This window comes from Onychostoma macrolepis, chromosome 17 (genome assembly GCF_012432095.1).
Source record: "Onychostoma macrolepis isolate SWU-2019 chromosome 17, ASM1243209v1, whole genome shotgun sequence".
NCBI lineage: Eukaryota > Metazoa > Chordata > Actinopteri > Cypriniformes > Cyprinidae > Onychostoma > Onychostoma macrolepis.
The window spans coordinates 900159-917261 of record NC_081171.1 but is presented as its reverse complement, the minus strand read 5'-3'; the positions used below and the strand labels follow the sequence as shown (position 1 = coordinate 917261).

General features: G+C 33.5%; 1 protein-coding gene across 1 annotated transcript in view; it reads left to right on the top strand.

Moving 5' to 3' along the window:
• Positions 1–290: 290 nt before the first annotated feature.
• Positions 291–17103, top strand: part of LOC131522692 (ryanodine receptor 3) — a 188814-nt gene continuing 172001 nt past the window's right edge. Inside the window, 2 exon segments of the mRNA XM_058748334.1 lie at positions 291–1373; positions 2575–2706. Of these exon segments, the coding sequence (XP_058604317.1) occupies positions 2659–2706 (48 nt within the window). The 5' untranslated portion in view covers positions 291–1373; positions 2575–2658.

The following is a 17103-nucleotide window of genomic DNA, read 5'->3' as shown; positions in this document are numbered from 1 at the left end:
TTCAAACGGACTCACGTACAGTAGTCATATTTACACTTTCTGTAGTATCTTGAGATGGCAAAACGTATTTTAATAGAAATATAAATGTAAACAAAGCGAAAAACGAACGTTTTGTGACTCGTTACACAGTTATATTGAGTATTAATATTAATGAGTGTCAGTTTTTACCTCAGAAAGTCTGTCAAAACAACTTCAGTTTGAATCACATTCTACATCATTCTGATTTAAAATCTACTGTACTAAATCGTAGTTTGTTCAGTTGTCGTTATGGTAATCAAAAAAAAAATATATATATATATATTAATAACATACATATAAATATACACCAACTTTCATAAGTACTTGCCATACCGGAATATTGCTTACAGTGTCTGAAGAAGTCCTGTATAAACACACTATGTGTTTATTGTAGTAACAGTAACTATAGAAACTGGATCTTGGCTGATAAAACCAAAGTTTAGCAAGCGTTTCAGTTTAATCTCTGACTTTCAAAAGAAAACAGTACACATAATGATGAATATGAGTTTATATAACTACATTTTTTTGCATTGGCAGACGCTTTTATGCAAAAAAAAAAAAAACACCAAAAAACTAAACAAAACAAAAACATTGAATTAGTTGAGCTACAGGGAATACATAATGCATTATTCTATTTCTATTTATTTATTTCTATTTGTCATGTTGTTTCGCAGTCACACCACTAGGGTGCAGCAGAGCATCAGACATCAAGGTCTGGTTTTACCTGCATTGGCCAATACTTATGTTTTGATTGAAGTAATAGTTTATTAAATTATTTAACAGAATATTTCCCAATAAACTGCCACAGATTTCTTTAATTAATTTATACAATTATCTATTTCTGAGCAAAACAAGGTATAAAATATAACAAATATGAGACTCTGTAGTGTACCATATGGACTCATATCACACATAACTGATTACAAAAATGATTAGAATAACATGAAACCAGCAAGAAACAAGCAACACTAAAATATTTCACATGCATATGCAAAGAAAAATAAAAAAATAAATGTTTTTTTAAAAATAGATTTGTAATAATAATAAGAATAAGAAAAATAATTTGCATTTAACCTAGCTTTCTAATAAACCTAGATGATTTTAGGTCGCTTCAAAAAATAAAATAAAAGCAACTGCTAAATACATAAATGTAAATCATTCACATTCTTCAAAATGCTTATAAGATCTCGTGATGTAGACCCTGTAAATGTAAAAAAATTATTCATTTTCGCCCGTTAAAAGAGCAAGCCTTCATCTTCAAAACTGTAAGCAATGAATGATAAGATTGGTTTTGAAGCAGAACTGCAGCTTTGTCCCAACTATTGACATGAAGAGTCACATCTGCTGTCAGAGAGGTCATTATCATTGAAGAAATCAATGTTACACCTCATTTTGCAATGCTTTCTTTAAAATCCATCACTTAATGTGACATTTCAAATGATTCATCACTGTATTCTGGGTTGTATTTGTTAACATAGACATAATTTGCTGTTTATTTTCTGCAGTTACAGCCCATTGTGAGCCTGACATCATTTCACCAGTGAACAGAGCTGTGTGTGTGTGTGTGTGTGTGACCTTGAAAACAGCAGCAGGCTCAATACAGCGTCCCAGTTATCTACTTTACTCACTGCATGAAGAGCCAAAGTCACTTACCAGCTTCTCAAAGACGAGCAGACACTGAGCTCTCATAGCTTAGGGAGACTGGGGCTAGTTGTCACAGAATCTGTAAGGATTAGAGACAATATGCTTACTATAGCAATTAAATAACTCCATGATATGACAATTAAACGTGTTGAATTAACGGCATCTTAAGGTCAGTTCACACAGTTTTGAGTCAGTATGTTCATCAATATATCAATGTAAATATTATTTTTAAACATGCAACATTCACTATTTTATTGAATACTAATGATAATACATAGAATAACAGTAATAAAATAATAAATAAATAATAATAAAAACAAAAACAAATTCAGACAGCAAAGTTTGCTTTTTCAGTTATGCTCACCTTTTTTATGCTTTTATTTTTACTGAATGCTAGGAAAAAACACAATCAGTTTAAATACATAATAACATAAGAGAAGCATCCACTTAAGTGTTTACTTAAGAATGTATACAAATAAAAGAAATAATAATAACTATCTATATTTTATACACATACAGTATATATATATATATATATATATATGTGTGTGTGTGTGTGTGTGTGTGTGTATGTGTATGTGTGTGTGTGTGTATATATAATTTGTGAATGTGAAAGTTTTACTTTTACAGTTATATTCACCTTTTTCAATTAGCCTATATTTTTATTGAATGCTCTACAAAGAAATATATTAAATTAATATATATAGATATATATATATAGAAAAAAAATTAATAAATAAATAATAATAATTTAAATAATTTAGTGCTGACGGAAAAATAACAATAAATAAATAATAGGAAATAAATAACGAATTAATAAGTGTATAAAACAGTAATAAATAATAAAGCGGCTCAAAGTTTTACTCTTCCGTTATATTCACCTGTGTATTAATATTAATATGCGCCAGGCAGGCGTGACGTCAGAGCTGAAGCCCCAATGCGGTTGAAGTGGACGCGTTGAGCGCGGCGCGGCGCGTCTGACTGACGGAGCTCATCATGGCTGAAGGAGGAGACGCGGAGGATGAGATCCAGTTCCTGCGCACGGTGAGACTGGGTTTTCTGTCAGGATTTCTCTGATTTGTGTGTTTATGAAACATCGGTCCGCGCGAATCGCGTTCAGACGCGTGATATCGTGCGCGAGGAGAGCGCGCCGCGCCGCGCCGCGAGATGATCGCTTCATTATAACGCAGTGGCGTTCAGTCAGAGATTCGCTTGATTATTATTATACCGCTGATTATTGCCATCCAGTTTGGTGTTTAATTGATGTGGGCAGATGATTAACGTGAACTGAAGATTTTTCTTTGTGATCATGTTGAATTTGACACATTAAGCTAATTTACTCTCGAATTAATGAACGATGAGAGGTGTTCGATGTGATTAGTTAAGATAAGTTTCATTTTATTTAATAAAGCTCATGTGTAGTGTTAGAAATTCAGGTTGTTATGTGTTTATTTTGTATGTACACGTTTATATATGTGTGTGTGTGTATCTCTCTCTCTCTCTGTGTGTGTGTGTGTGTGTGTGTGTGTGTTCATATGTTAAGGAGAAGCAAGATTAAATTCTAATGAATTCATCTCTTATTTGTACATGCATATATAAATACAAACGTGTGCGTGTATGTATATATATGTATTTATACAGTACCTGTATGTAAATAAGTATCTCTCTCTCTCTCTCTCTCTCTATATATATATATATCAATCAGAAATCTACACAGTATGAAACCGACTTTATTAGTAATATTTGTTTTATATGAATTGAGTTTTGATCGAATGAGATGCACATGAAATGATTGTAAAACAGATCCAGTGTTTCAACATGTGAAGTTATATAGTGATTTTAATTGCACATCAAATTCTGTTTAAGCGCCATATTCCAGCTCTAGACATATTCTAAATATGATATTTATAGCCTTCTTGTAGTTCAAAGAGTAGATCACAGCACTAACAGTGCCAAGGTCGTGGGTTCGTTTACTAGGAAAAGCATGAACATAAACATAAAACTAAATGTAAACCAGTGCAGTGCAAGTTTTTTATTTATTTTAATTTTTTTGGGATAAAAGCGTTTGTTAAATGCATCAATGCAAATATCATGGTTGTTGTATAGGTCTGCTGATCTATGCATGTATTTCTCTTCCTGCTGTTATTTCCCTGTATTTCAGATGCTGCCGTGGTTATACAGCGTGTGCTAAATTATTATTTTGATTAATACTTATTAACAATAATGTAATTAGGACTTGATGCGTGTTACCTTCTGAAATGCCTGATAACGCCAACACTGAATGAAAAGGATCGGACACAGCTGTCTCTTTCTCTCTCAAATGTTTTATTTCAATATGTGCTTTATTGGCATGACAATTGTTACAATGTATTGCTAAAGCATAGTGTTTACATTGAATCTAGAACAGATAGATATGCAACAAAAACATGCATGTAGATATACATTTAAAAAGTAGAACAAATCAACATTTTAGAATTCTAAGAGGAATTCTCTCTCTCTCTCTCTCTCTCTCTCTCTCTCTCTCTCTCTCTCTCTCTCTCTCTCTCTCTGTTCCTCTCTCTCTCTCTCTCTCTCTCTGTTCCTCTCTCTCTCTCTCTCTCTCTCTCTGTTCCTCTTCATGAACTCTTCACAGCTCAGTCTGTCTGTCTCATGCAACTCATTTACATAGTCATGTCTGCTCCTATATACTGTATTATTCTGTAAATGTGTATTATAGTGATGATGATGATGGTGTTGCTCTTCGTCATGTCTGATCAGTGTAATGTGACGTGTGTGTTGATGTAAGCCGCACACAGCTGTATGTCAGATAGTGTAACTCACCCAAGCGTGTGTCAGATGTTCGTTTGTGCTGCTCGTTGTGTAGCTTCTGTTATTTATTCAGTATAAATAGATGCATGATAATTGTATTTCATCATAAGTTTATGAATTATGTTGTCACGTGTTCATGAAGCTTGATGTTATAGTTTGTGTGATTGCAATCTTGTTGAGTCTTCACAGTGAGTGTGTGTGTGAGTCAGTGTGTGAGAGTGTATGTGCACAAGACTGAGTGTGTGTGTGAGAGAGTGAGACTGTGAGTGTGTGTTTGTAAGAGTGTGTGTGTGTGAGAGGGAGAGGGAGTGTGTTTGAGAGAGAGTGAGACTGTGAGTGTGTGTGTGTGTGAGAGTGTGTGTGAGAGTGCATGCGCACAAGACTGAGTGTGTGTGTGTGTGTGTGTGAGAGAGTGAGACTGTGAGTGTGTGTTTGTAAGAGTGTGTGTGTGTGTGTGAGAGAGTGAGACTTTGAGTGTGTGTTTGTAAGAGTGTGCGTGAGAGAGTGTTTGTGTGTGCACATTCCTGAGAGTGTGTGTTTGTAAGGGTGTGCATGAGAGTGAGTGTGTGTGTGTGTGTGTGTGTGTGTGTGTGTGAGTGTGAGAGTGTGTGCACGTGCACGTGCATGAGACTGAGAGTGTGTGTGAGACTGAGTGTGCATGTGTACGTCTGCGTGTGTGAGTGTTTCTGTGTGTGTGCTCATTCGTGAGACTGAGTGTGTGTGCATGAGACTGTAAGAGTGTTTGCGTCTGTGAGTTGATGTTTTGTGTGTGTGTGTGTGTGTGTGTGTGTGTGTGCGAGACGTTAAGTGGTGTGTATCCGTGAGTGCATGTTTTTGTGTGTGTATTTGTGTGCATGCATGAGACTGTGTGTGTGTGTTGTGCAGTGCAGCATCGGGCTGCAGCAGTAAAGTGTGTGTGAGAGTGTGCGCGTGTCCTGTGTTGCATATTGTGTGTGTGCATGCGTTTGTGTGTGCGTGAGACTGTGTTTGTCTGTCTCTGTGTGTGTTGTGCAGTGCAGCATCAGGCTGCAGCAGTGAAGTGTGTGTGTGTGTGTGTGAGCAGCGCTGTCTCACTGCAGAAATAACTCCCTGCTCTCTGTCTGTCTCTCCATACAAACACAGAGTGTGGATTGATTTCACACGGTGATTGTCTTTGTCTGTGCTTGTTTTTGGTCTTTCAGTCTGAATATCTGCTAAACACATAAACTGTTTGTGTTTCTTCTTGTGGACGCTGCTAATAAACAGCACAGCGAGTGTTTCCCCAGTGAACGTCTAATGTGAACTTATTTATCGACATATTCATGAGGTATTGCCGTCAAAATAATGTCGTAAGATAGTATTGCATAATAATCGGCTTAATCTTCTTCATGCATTTTTTATTTTTGAGTTAAAATATAAACAGGACATGTTGTTGACGACATTCACCCTCAAAGCATGGAAATATTCTGGTGTCTCTGATTTTACATCATGTTCACTGACCAGACAACCTGTTTACCATGATTTACTGTGTGTGTGTGTGTACACCTGTGGCACCTGTAGTTTATCTCACACACACACACACACACACACAAACACACACCTGTTGTGTTGTCTGTGATGTGAATCGTGTCTGATATCAGAAGAATAAAGACATGGCGTCTGATGAGTGACATTCAGACCTGCTTCTGTTTATCAGACTCGTTCCTGCTTCGTGGACAGACAGATAAGAGAGAGAGTGTGTGTGTGTGTGTGTGTGTGTGTGTGTGTGATAAGGCCACTTCAGGACGGAGTTTAATTCAATGTGACGGATCTGTGACGGGAACCTTTTCATCCTGAATGAAAGAGAAACCGCTCTGGATCAGATCTGAGCTTCATTTGCTGCAGACACTAGCAAAAGACTTGGTAATACAGTGTTTTTGGACATTTACCATGGTATTTAATCTCAGGCATAGTACAATCTCAGGCTTTTTGTCATTTTTTTTTTTAATCCGTTGAATGAAGCGTCAGTAGTGCAACTAGATCTTCAATTCAATTCAAGTTTATTTGTATAGCGCTTTTCACGATACAAATCATTGCAAAGCAGCTTTACAGAAAATGTTAGTTTCTGTTTTAAGGTTTAGTTTATGTTTGTTTATGTTTAGTAGCAGCTTATCAGTGGTGACTATGTGCTGGAGGCTGTGTTTGTGTTGCTTGCATTCATAAAAGACTGTGCTATTGATATTCAGTTACTAATATTTAATGTCTTGTGTTACATGGAGTTCTTTTTCAAAAAAAAATTTCGGTAACACTTTATTTTAAGGTGTTCATAATACAGAGTAACTACCTAATTAAGTACTTAGTAGTAGCCACTGTACTTACATGAAATAAAATGTACTATAACATCAACCATGTAACTAAGTTACGGAACAGTCTGTACTTACCGTTTGTAATTATGTAGATGTAATAACTACTGTTACACATATGTAACAGACCGAGTCTGTTACACAGCTACTTGTACACTTAAGTACAATCTTGATACACTTTATTTTAAGTAGCTTATGTCTGTGTACTTGCATTTATAATTACAATGTTTAAGTCTGCAACGCATATGTAACAATCTTTTGGTTACATAAGTAGCTGTGTAACAGACTCGGTCTGTTACATGTGTGTAACAGTAGCTATTACATCTACATAATTACAAACGGTAAGTACAGACTGTTCCATAACTTAGTCATATGGTAAATACATTTTATTTCATGTAAGTACAGTGACTACTACTAAGTACTTAATTAGGTAATTACTCTGTATTATGGACACCTTAAAATAAAGTGTTACCGAAATTTCTTAAAAAGGAGCTTAAACATGGTAAGATCTGCCTGCTTGACTGTTGTATTTTATTAAGATATAGTCGTGTATGAGTTTGTGCATTGATTCTTTATAATAGATCCATTTTTTTTTTCGAATTCGTCGAAATCAAGAAGCATCTACAATTTTTCATCTACAAACTTTTTTTAAAAATTCAGATTTTTTTTTTCCTTTTTTAAAATTGTTCTGGATTCCAATATAATGGTTAAATCAAATTTTAGTATAAAAAAGTCTAAATAATTAATCTTAAAATGTATGCAATTCAACAACAAATTATTAACGTTTTATAAAATCTATTTTATTTTGTCCTAAATTCTGTTTTCTGCTTTAATTTTACTGGATTCAGTTTTAATGGTTAAATGAAATTTTAGCAATTAAAAAGCTGGTATAATTAATTGAAATCATGAAGCTTTTACAATTTATCAGCAGTTTTTTAAAGTTTACCAAAAATGACATTTTATGAAATCTGTTTTATTTATTTTTTCAAAGTACCATTTAATTTTTTCCCAAATTCTGCAGATTTATTTTCTGGTTTCTGCTTTGTCTAATTAATTGAAATCACACAATTTGACATTTATCTTTAATATGTGGTGTTTTTACAACACTGATCCTCAGGTTTGTGGCCGTATGTTCCTCGCTCACGCTCATATTAAAAGTAATATAAAAAGCAAAAGCACACATGCATGTTTCAGTGGGTCCTGATCGTGACGTATTACTGTAATTTAATCTGGAAGCACTGTGTGTCTGTCAGTGATTGTTCAGATTGATGGATGAGCACACACACACACACACACACACACACGCTGTAGACAGTGTGTGAATGTCTGCTGTAATAAGCTATTGATCCACTAAATGAAGAAATGTGCTCCGCTATTGTAAAGCAGCTCCGCTCAGCGCTGACACGACTGTATCAAAGGCTTTTTAGTTAAACACACATACACACACACGCACACGCACTGCAAAGATTCATAACATATGACTCAAAACTAGTGGTGGGTGATGGAAGCAAAAAATTATATCACAATATTCTTAATTTTGGTCTATTCAGTGACGATCTCGTCAGACTGAATCCTGAGTATAAATAAGTTCAGTAAAGGTTATATTATTTTTAACTACTCGTTAAAATAATTTTTAATTGTTTCAGTCGAGTCATTTTGTTTATGAATCAATATTTATACAAATTTGAATACATTTATTTTGCTGTTGTGCTGGAGATTACTGTGATAAACACAATACTAAACATTATTTGTAACAGTTTAAACAAATTTGTCGAAAAATTTTGATTGCAAAAAAGTTATATATTGTTTTTTTCATAATATGATTGTAATTATGATAATCAGCATGATTATTTATACGGCTACACATAATTTTCTGATTATATATCAGTATGGTTAAATAATAATATTTATTATTTTTAAAATTACTACTACCAAAAAAAATAAAAAATAAATAACTACATAAAAGAAATTAATAAATAATACTATAGTAATATTTCACTGTAAAACATTTTGAATATTTAGGAAAAATGATAAAAAAAAATAATATCATGAGCAGATCATGTGTAAATAAACACAGTGCTGCGCTTTACTGAAAAACACGAGTATATATATATAATACTTAAATAAATCAAAGCCTTACATTATACCAAGCCATATTTGCAATTTGGGTTTTATTGTGATTAATCATGCAGCCATAGTTCATCAATTTTATCAGTGCATCACCCTCCCCTACAAACTGAGGTGTGTCTGTGTGGTCTATATATTATTATACTGTATATCATTTGCTATAGATTCACGTTAATATTTTGACCGAACACTGAAAGTCTGTGTAATGCTGTGATTGTTTCTGATCCGGTGTGTTTGTGATGGAGTTCGATCTCTCCTCGTTCACCAGGTCATCAGGACGAGACGCGTCGCCTACTGAGGGCACTTACTCTCGCTCCTGTTAAAGCTGATGATGTTTAATGTGCCGAATGAAATATCTGCATGTCAGACGCCGGTCATAAATCACGGCGCAGAGTAAAACGCTGTACAGTAGCAGCCTGAACCCGAGTTACTTCGCTGTCTGTTTAAGTCTGTCACTTTACTTGGGACCCTATGAATCTGATTTATTTCTCCCAATGCTTTATTTTTCTGGATTTTGTTTTAATGGTTAAATTACATTTTTGTATCTAGAAAGCATGTGTAATTAATTAAAAACATGAACCCTAAAAATATTTAACAACAAAATTATTAGAATTGCTCCATGAATCCGTTTTACTTTTCCAGAGTTCTGTTTTTTTTTTTAAATCATGAAGCGTCTACAATTTAATATCAATTTATTAAAAGTTTAACCAAAATTAAATTTTTTGGATTCCAATGTAATAGTTCAATTCAATTCCAGTATAAAAACTTAATTAAGTGAAATCTTGAAACGTATACAATTATTGCAAATTATTAAAGTAAAAAATTTTAATTCATTTTAATACGTTTTATTTTTTCCTAAATTCAGTTTTCTGCTTTAATTTTTCTGGATTCGGTTTTAATATTTAAATGAAATTTTAGCAATTAAAAAGCATTTGTAATTAATTAAAAATCGTGAAGCTTTTACAATTTACCAGCAGTTTTTTAAAGTGACCAAAAATTACATTTTATAAAATCTGTTGTGTGTTTTTCCCCAAATTCTGCAGATTGTTCTGGATTCTGCTTTGTCTAATTAATTAAAATCTTACAATTTATATAATTTAACAACAGTTTGTTAAAGTCTAACAAAAACTACATTTCACGAAATCCAATTTATTTTTCCCAAATTTCATGTTTGCATTTTTAATTTTTCTGGATTCCTTTTTAATGGTTAAATTAAATGTTCATCAAAAAACATGTCTAATCAACTGAATTCATTAAAAGTTTTAATTATTTAATAATTAAAGAAAAACAATTTAATTATTTATTAAAATATCAATCTTTTTGTGTACGTATGTATGTTATAAAGTCATGGCCAAAAATATCGGCACCCTTGGTAAATATGATCAAAGAAGGCTGTGAAAATTAATCTGCATTGTTAATCCTTTTGATCTTTTATTAAAAAAATTCACAAAAATCTAACCTTTCATTGGATAATAAGAATTTAAAATGGGGGGAAATATCATTATGAAATACATGTTTTTCTCTAATACACATTTGCCACAATTAACGTCACCCTTTTATTCAATACTTTTGAAACCTCCATTTGTCAGTTTAACAGCTCTAAATGTTCTCCTATAATGCCTGATGAGGTTAGAGACACCTGACAAGAGATCAGAGACCATTCCTTCATCCAGAATCACTCCAGACCCTTTAGATTCACAGCTTCTTCTCTTCAGGTCACTCATGTTCTACAGGGTTCAGGTCAGAGGACTGGAATGACCAGCAGAAGCTTGGTTTTGTGCTCAGTGACCCATTTTTGTGTTGTTTTTGAGGTTTGTGTTTGGATTATTGTACGGTTGGAAGATGCAAACATGGCCCATTATAAGATTTCTAACAGAGTCAGTCACTTATTGATATTTTATCTGTTGGTATTTGATAGAATCCATAATGCCATGCGTCTAAACAAGATGTCCAGGACCTCCAGCAGAAATATAGGCCACAACATCAAGAATACAGCAGTATATTTCATATTTTTATCCCTGTGTTCACCAAACCCATCTTGAGTGTTTGCTGCTAAAAAGCTAATTTTTTAGTTTGATCTGATCACAGAAGCCAGTCCCATTTGAAGTTCCAGTCGTGTCTGATAACTGAATATGCTGGAGTTTGTTTTTGGATGAGCTGTGAGAGTTTTTCTTGAAACCCTCCCAAACAACATGTGGTGATGTAGCTGCTGTTTGACCATTTTTTTTTTAAAGGTTTTCTGACCCCGAGACTCAACTATTTTCTGCAGTTCTCCAGCTGTGGTCCTTGAAGAGTCTTTAGCCGCTCAAACTCTCCTCCTCACCGTGCATTAGGGCGATATAGACACGTCCTCTTCCAGGCAGTTTCCTAACATTTTATGTTGATTGGAAATTCTTAATTATTGCCCTGATGGTGGAGATGGGAATTTTCACGGCTCTAGCTCTTTTCTTAAAGCCGCTTCACTAATTTGTGAAGCTCAATTATCTTTTCTGCACATCAGAAATATATTCTTTGGTTTTTCTCGTTGTGATGATGATTAAGGGAATTTGGGCTTTGTTTTCCCTCCTATTTATATTTCTGTGAAACAGGAAGCCATGGCTGGATAATTTCATGTTCATAATCACCCTGGAGTGCTCCAAACTGTGAATATGAATCGGAATATACTTCAGAGATATTTTACTTTAGAATTTCTAGGGGTGCCAATAATTGTGTCCAAAGTGTATTAGAGAAAAACATTTATTTCATGATGATATTTCCCCCCATTTTAAATTCTTATTATCCAATGAAAGGTTAGATTTTTGTGAATTTTTAAAATAAAAGATTAACAATGCAGATTGTTAATATTACCAAGGGTGCCGATATTTTTGGCTATGACTGTATCTGATTCTGACACTTGATAATATTATGGCTCATCAAATAGCGTCTCAAATGATCATGCAGTGTCATTTTTTTCTGATTTTGAGTCATTTTCTTGCTGTTTTTGAGTGCCCGTCGAGCTGAAATAATCCCATAATGCAGCAGCAGCTGATCTCTTCCTCTGCTGACATTTACAGTCTCAGTTTCCACAGAAACGTGTCTCTTCCAGAGCTGCTGTGAGCCAGAATCTCCGCAGATAACGAGGATCTTCTCCAGCAGATGTTTAGTGTGTGATCTGTGGAGTAAAGCAGCGTCTCACAGGCTGATGCTGCATCTCGTCCCTGTTTCATTTTCATTTCATTTATTTTATTTAATCAGGGACAATGCACATTAATAGTACATACGATATGTAAAATGTGCCAGATTTAGACAACACTGGCCAATTTTCATCCGTAGTCTGATGTTAAGGACAGGAAGAGAATATAAACAAAGAATATTAATACACCAAATTAAGAACAAGGAGAAAATAAACTAAGAATATCGAAACACAAAATTACAGACTGCCACTGTTCAACCGCTGTATCCATCTTTCATCTAAACTCTATAAATCTGGAGCATCTCTCAGTCAGAAATAACTTTAAAACCATCCAGTGAGCGCTTTATGAGACGTGACGCATTAACACGTCCTTTCTCAAACAGATGTACACTTATTTATTTAGCAGATACTTTTATTCATTGCCATAGGATGTGTAGCTCTCTCTGTGCATATATGAAATGCATATTATAATTTTTTTTTTTTTAACAAAATTCTTTTTCTTTTTTTTTTCTGTTTTAATTTTGCTTAATTCTGCTTTAATGGTTAAATTAAATTTTGGTACTTTTTTTTGGTAATATAAAATGCTATTCTAATTAGTTGAAATCATAAAAATGGAATTTAATATTTCAAAATCAAATTTTAGGGCTGTATGAAATCAGTTTTATTCCTATTTTTTCTGGAGTTTTAAAAATAGTTTAATTATATTTGAATAATCAAAATGCATATCTAATCAACTGAATTCATAAAACTTTAATTTAATAATTTGTTAAATTAATTAATTTGTTATTTTACAGCATAAATCCCTAAGATATGTTTTTTTCTCTGTTGTCTTTTTATTTTTTAAATTTTTTATCATCTACACATCTATTGTCGGTGGTAATCAAGTGAAGGCATAAGACAAACAATTTATTTAATATTTTAAAAATGTCATCAAATGAAAATGTAAATATTTTTGGCAAATAAAGTGCTGCACAACAGAGGTTTACTGTTAAAATTAAAACGGAAGAAAAATGCGATATTCCTTTTTTAATAATTCTTTATTAATATTAATTATTAATATATTTATAATTATAATATAAAATATTTACAATGATGGATATTATTAGCTATTATTGATAAATATTCTTAGTATTATTATTATTTTGAGAATTAATACATTAAAGTTAAATAAGTTAAACTTTATTTGCAGACTTTAGATTTCAATAGCAGTCTTTCTGTGCTTTAATATTCACAGACACTAGTGCATATCACCTTTTGATTCATTGTACAGCCCTACTTTTGATTTGTTCGTTCAGATTTGCCATATTTCATGTTGTTATGACTGGATTCTCTTCAGACGGTCATTAGTCTGTGTTTAGTCTGAATTGAGCTCGTATCGCTCCAGGAACAGACTTTTGGCTCAGGAACGGCTGGCACCTGCGGCTCGAACACTCGGTTCTGCCCTCGAAACCGTGCTTTATAGAGATGCTCCTGTCAGAGCGTGTGTGTGTGTCGTCTGTGAGACGTTTGTGCGGTCAGCAGTGTGTTTAATGAAAGAAAAGCGTTCCGTCAGCATGTGCGTTTACAGTCAGGGATAAATGCAGACGCAGTGTTTCAGAGAGAGATGCTGCTCTCAATAAACCTCCTCCAGCAAGCTCTGCTCTCACAGTGTGTGTGTGTGCGTGTGTGTGTGTGTGTGTTTGACAATTGACAATATCGATTAATCCATCTGCGGTTTGATTAGCTGATATAAATTCTTACATTTCCAAGATCGATCTTTTATTCTATGCTGTTGTGTGTTTTCATTATTTGCAGTGCGGCTGCCATCCTGTGTTATTTTAGTATTATTTCAATACTTTTATTATTATTTTTATTTATCTTTTTTAATTTAGGCGAAATAAAAAAATATATATATAATTTTATGTGCTTTTGTAATTTTTATTTATTTATTTTGTTTTAGCTTGAATTTTTTATTTTTTTATTTTTTATTTCAGTTTTAGGCTTTATTTATTTATAGTTAGTTAATAATAAAATTTGTAATTTTTGTTTAGTTTGAATTTGGTTTGAATTTTATGTGCTTTTGTCATTTTTATTTTTATAATTATTTTTTTTGGTTGAATTTATTTGTTTATTTCAGTTTTAGTATTTATTTATTTCTAGTTAGTAATTTAAACTTCAACTTATTATAGTTAGTTATCAAGGCAAAACATTTTAATTTTATTTTTAAGTTTGAATTTTGTAATGTGCTTTTGTAATTTTTAATTTACATTTTTTTTGGATTATTTTATTTATTTGTATTTTTTTTCCAGCTTTAGTTTTTATTTATTTCCAGTTAGGAATTTTAACTTATTATTAACTTATCAACTTCTTATAGTTAGTTTCAAGGCAAAATTTGTAATTTTTGTTTATTTAGAATTTTTCCATATATACAGTATATGCCATCCAATAATCGCAGTAATCTTTGTTACTTTGTTGCTTTTGATATGAAACAAAGTGTCAGCTCTCAAACTCTGTCATTTTCAAATCAAAGTTTATTTATAAAGCACTCTAAAAACCAAAGTGTACAAAAGTGCTGTACAACTGTACAAGTAAAATAAAATAGAATACTGTAAGATATACAGTACAATAATACAAGAAAAAAATTATGAAATGATGACTGGTTTTGAATCTCATTAATGTACATATTCATTATACAGGTGCTGGTCATATAATTAGAATATCATCAAAAAGTTGATTTATTTCACTAATTCCATTCAAAAAGTGAAACTTGTATATTATATTCATTCATTACACACAGACTGATATATTTCAAATGTTTATTTCTTTTAATTTTGATGATTAGAGCTTACAGCTCATGAAAGTCAAAAATCAGTATCTCAAAATATTAGAATATTACTTAAGACCAATACAAAGAAAGGATTTTTAGAAATCTTGGCCAACTGAAAAGTATGAAAATGAAAAGTATGAGCATGTACAGCACTCAATACTTAGTTGGGGCTCCTTTTGCCTGAATTACTGCAGCAATGCGGCGTGGCATGGAGTCGATCAGTCTGTGGCACTGCTCAGGTGTTATGAGAGCCCAGGTTGCTCTGATAGTGGCCTTCAGCTCATCTGCATTGTTGGGTCTGGTGTCTCTCATCTTCCTCATAGATTCTCTCTGGGGTTCAGGTCAGCGAGTTTGCTGGCCAATCAAGCACAGTAACACTATGGTCATTGAACCAGCTTTTGGTACCTTTGGCAGTGTGGGCAGGTGCCAAGTCCTGCTGGAAAATGAAATCAGCATCTCCATAAAGCTTGTCAACAGAAGGAAGCATGAAGTGCTCTAAAATTTCCTGGTAGATGGCAGCGTTGACTGTGGACTTCAGAAAACACAGTGGACCAACACCAGCAGATGACATGGCAGCCCAAATCATCACTGACTGTGGAAACTTCACACTGGACTTCAAGCAACATGGATTCTGTGCCTCTCCACTCTTCCTTCAGACTCTGGGACCTTGATTTCCAAATGAAATGTAAAATTTACTTTCATCTGAAAAGAGGACTTTGGACCACTGAGCAACAGTCCAGTTCTTTTTCTCCACAGCCCAGTTAAGATGCTTCTGACGTTGTCTCTGGTTCAGAAGTGGCTTGGCAGCCCTTTTCCTGAAGACGCCTGAGCGTGGTGACTCTTGATGCACTGACTCCAGCTTCAGTTCTCTCCTTGTGAAGCTCTCCCAAGTGTTTGAATCGGCTTTGCTTGACTGTATTCTCAAGCTTGCGGTCATCCCTGTTGCTTGTGCACCTTTTCCTACCCAAATTCTTCCTTCCAGTCAACTTTTCATTTAATATGCTTTGATACAGCACTCTGTAAACAGCCACACCTTTCAGTAATGACCTTCTGTGACTTACCCTCTTTGTGGAGGGTGTCAATGTTCATCTTCTGGATCATTGCCAAGTCAGCAGTCTTCCCCATTATTGTGGTTTCAAAGAACAAGAGATACCCAGAATTTATACTGTAGGGATGGTCATTTATTCAAACTCAAATGTAAATATTCTAATATTTTGAGATACTGATTTTTGACTTTCATGAGCTGTAAGCTCTAATTATCAAAATGAAAAGAAATAAACATTTGAAATATATCAGTCTGTGTGTAATGAATAAATATAATATACAAGTTTCACTTTTTGAATGGAATTAGTGTAATAAATCAACTTTTTGATGATATTCTAATTATATGACCAGCACCTGTATGTTTACTTTAACCTCTTGGTGTTGTCTTTTTTATTTATTGTATATTTGTATAAATCTGTCCTGAAAACAGCGACTTTAAATGATTAGATTTCAAAAACAAATTGGAGTAATTATACTTCTAATTATATCATTAAAATGTTTATGTAAAACTGCCCTGTGTGCAGAATAAATTTATATAAATTATACATGTATATTTAAATGAAATATATAAAATTATATTACACTTTTACATATATAAAAATATATTACAGTATTTTATCTTTATATCTAGTCTTTTCTAATTTGAATTTTATACAGTGTTTGTATGTATTGTAATGTTTGGTGAATGTAGGATGTTTGCCTGTGAAGCTGATATGGCAATGCATTTAAATGCAAGCATCCTCATTACTGTAGAAACATTATGGAGATCCTGTAGCCCAGCAGTATAAAATCATCTGCCAAATGCATATGCAGTATAACTGTATCTGGTTTGTGATTCCTCTTTCCTTTGGGAAATGACCTGGATTCCCCAGACAGACATTTGCAGCTGATGCTGATGCAGTGATCAAGTGGTTTTCATTTGTTTTAGTGTCTGCTGAAGCATGAATATGTTTTGATCCTCTGGCTGTATTTCATTTGCATTTATTCATTTATTCATTTACCAGATGCTTTTGCCCAAAGTGACTTATAATTGAGAATAAAACAGGCAGAAGTGATTCATCTAAACTCTGGATCATCACCGGATGAATTGCATTAAATATGCAGCGCAGGCAGTTTGACGTTTATTTGGTCTGTAAATGAACCATTATGTTCGTTATAGTCTC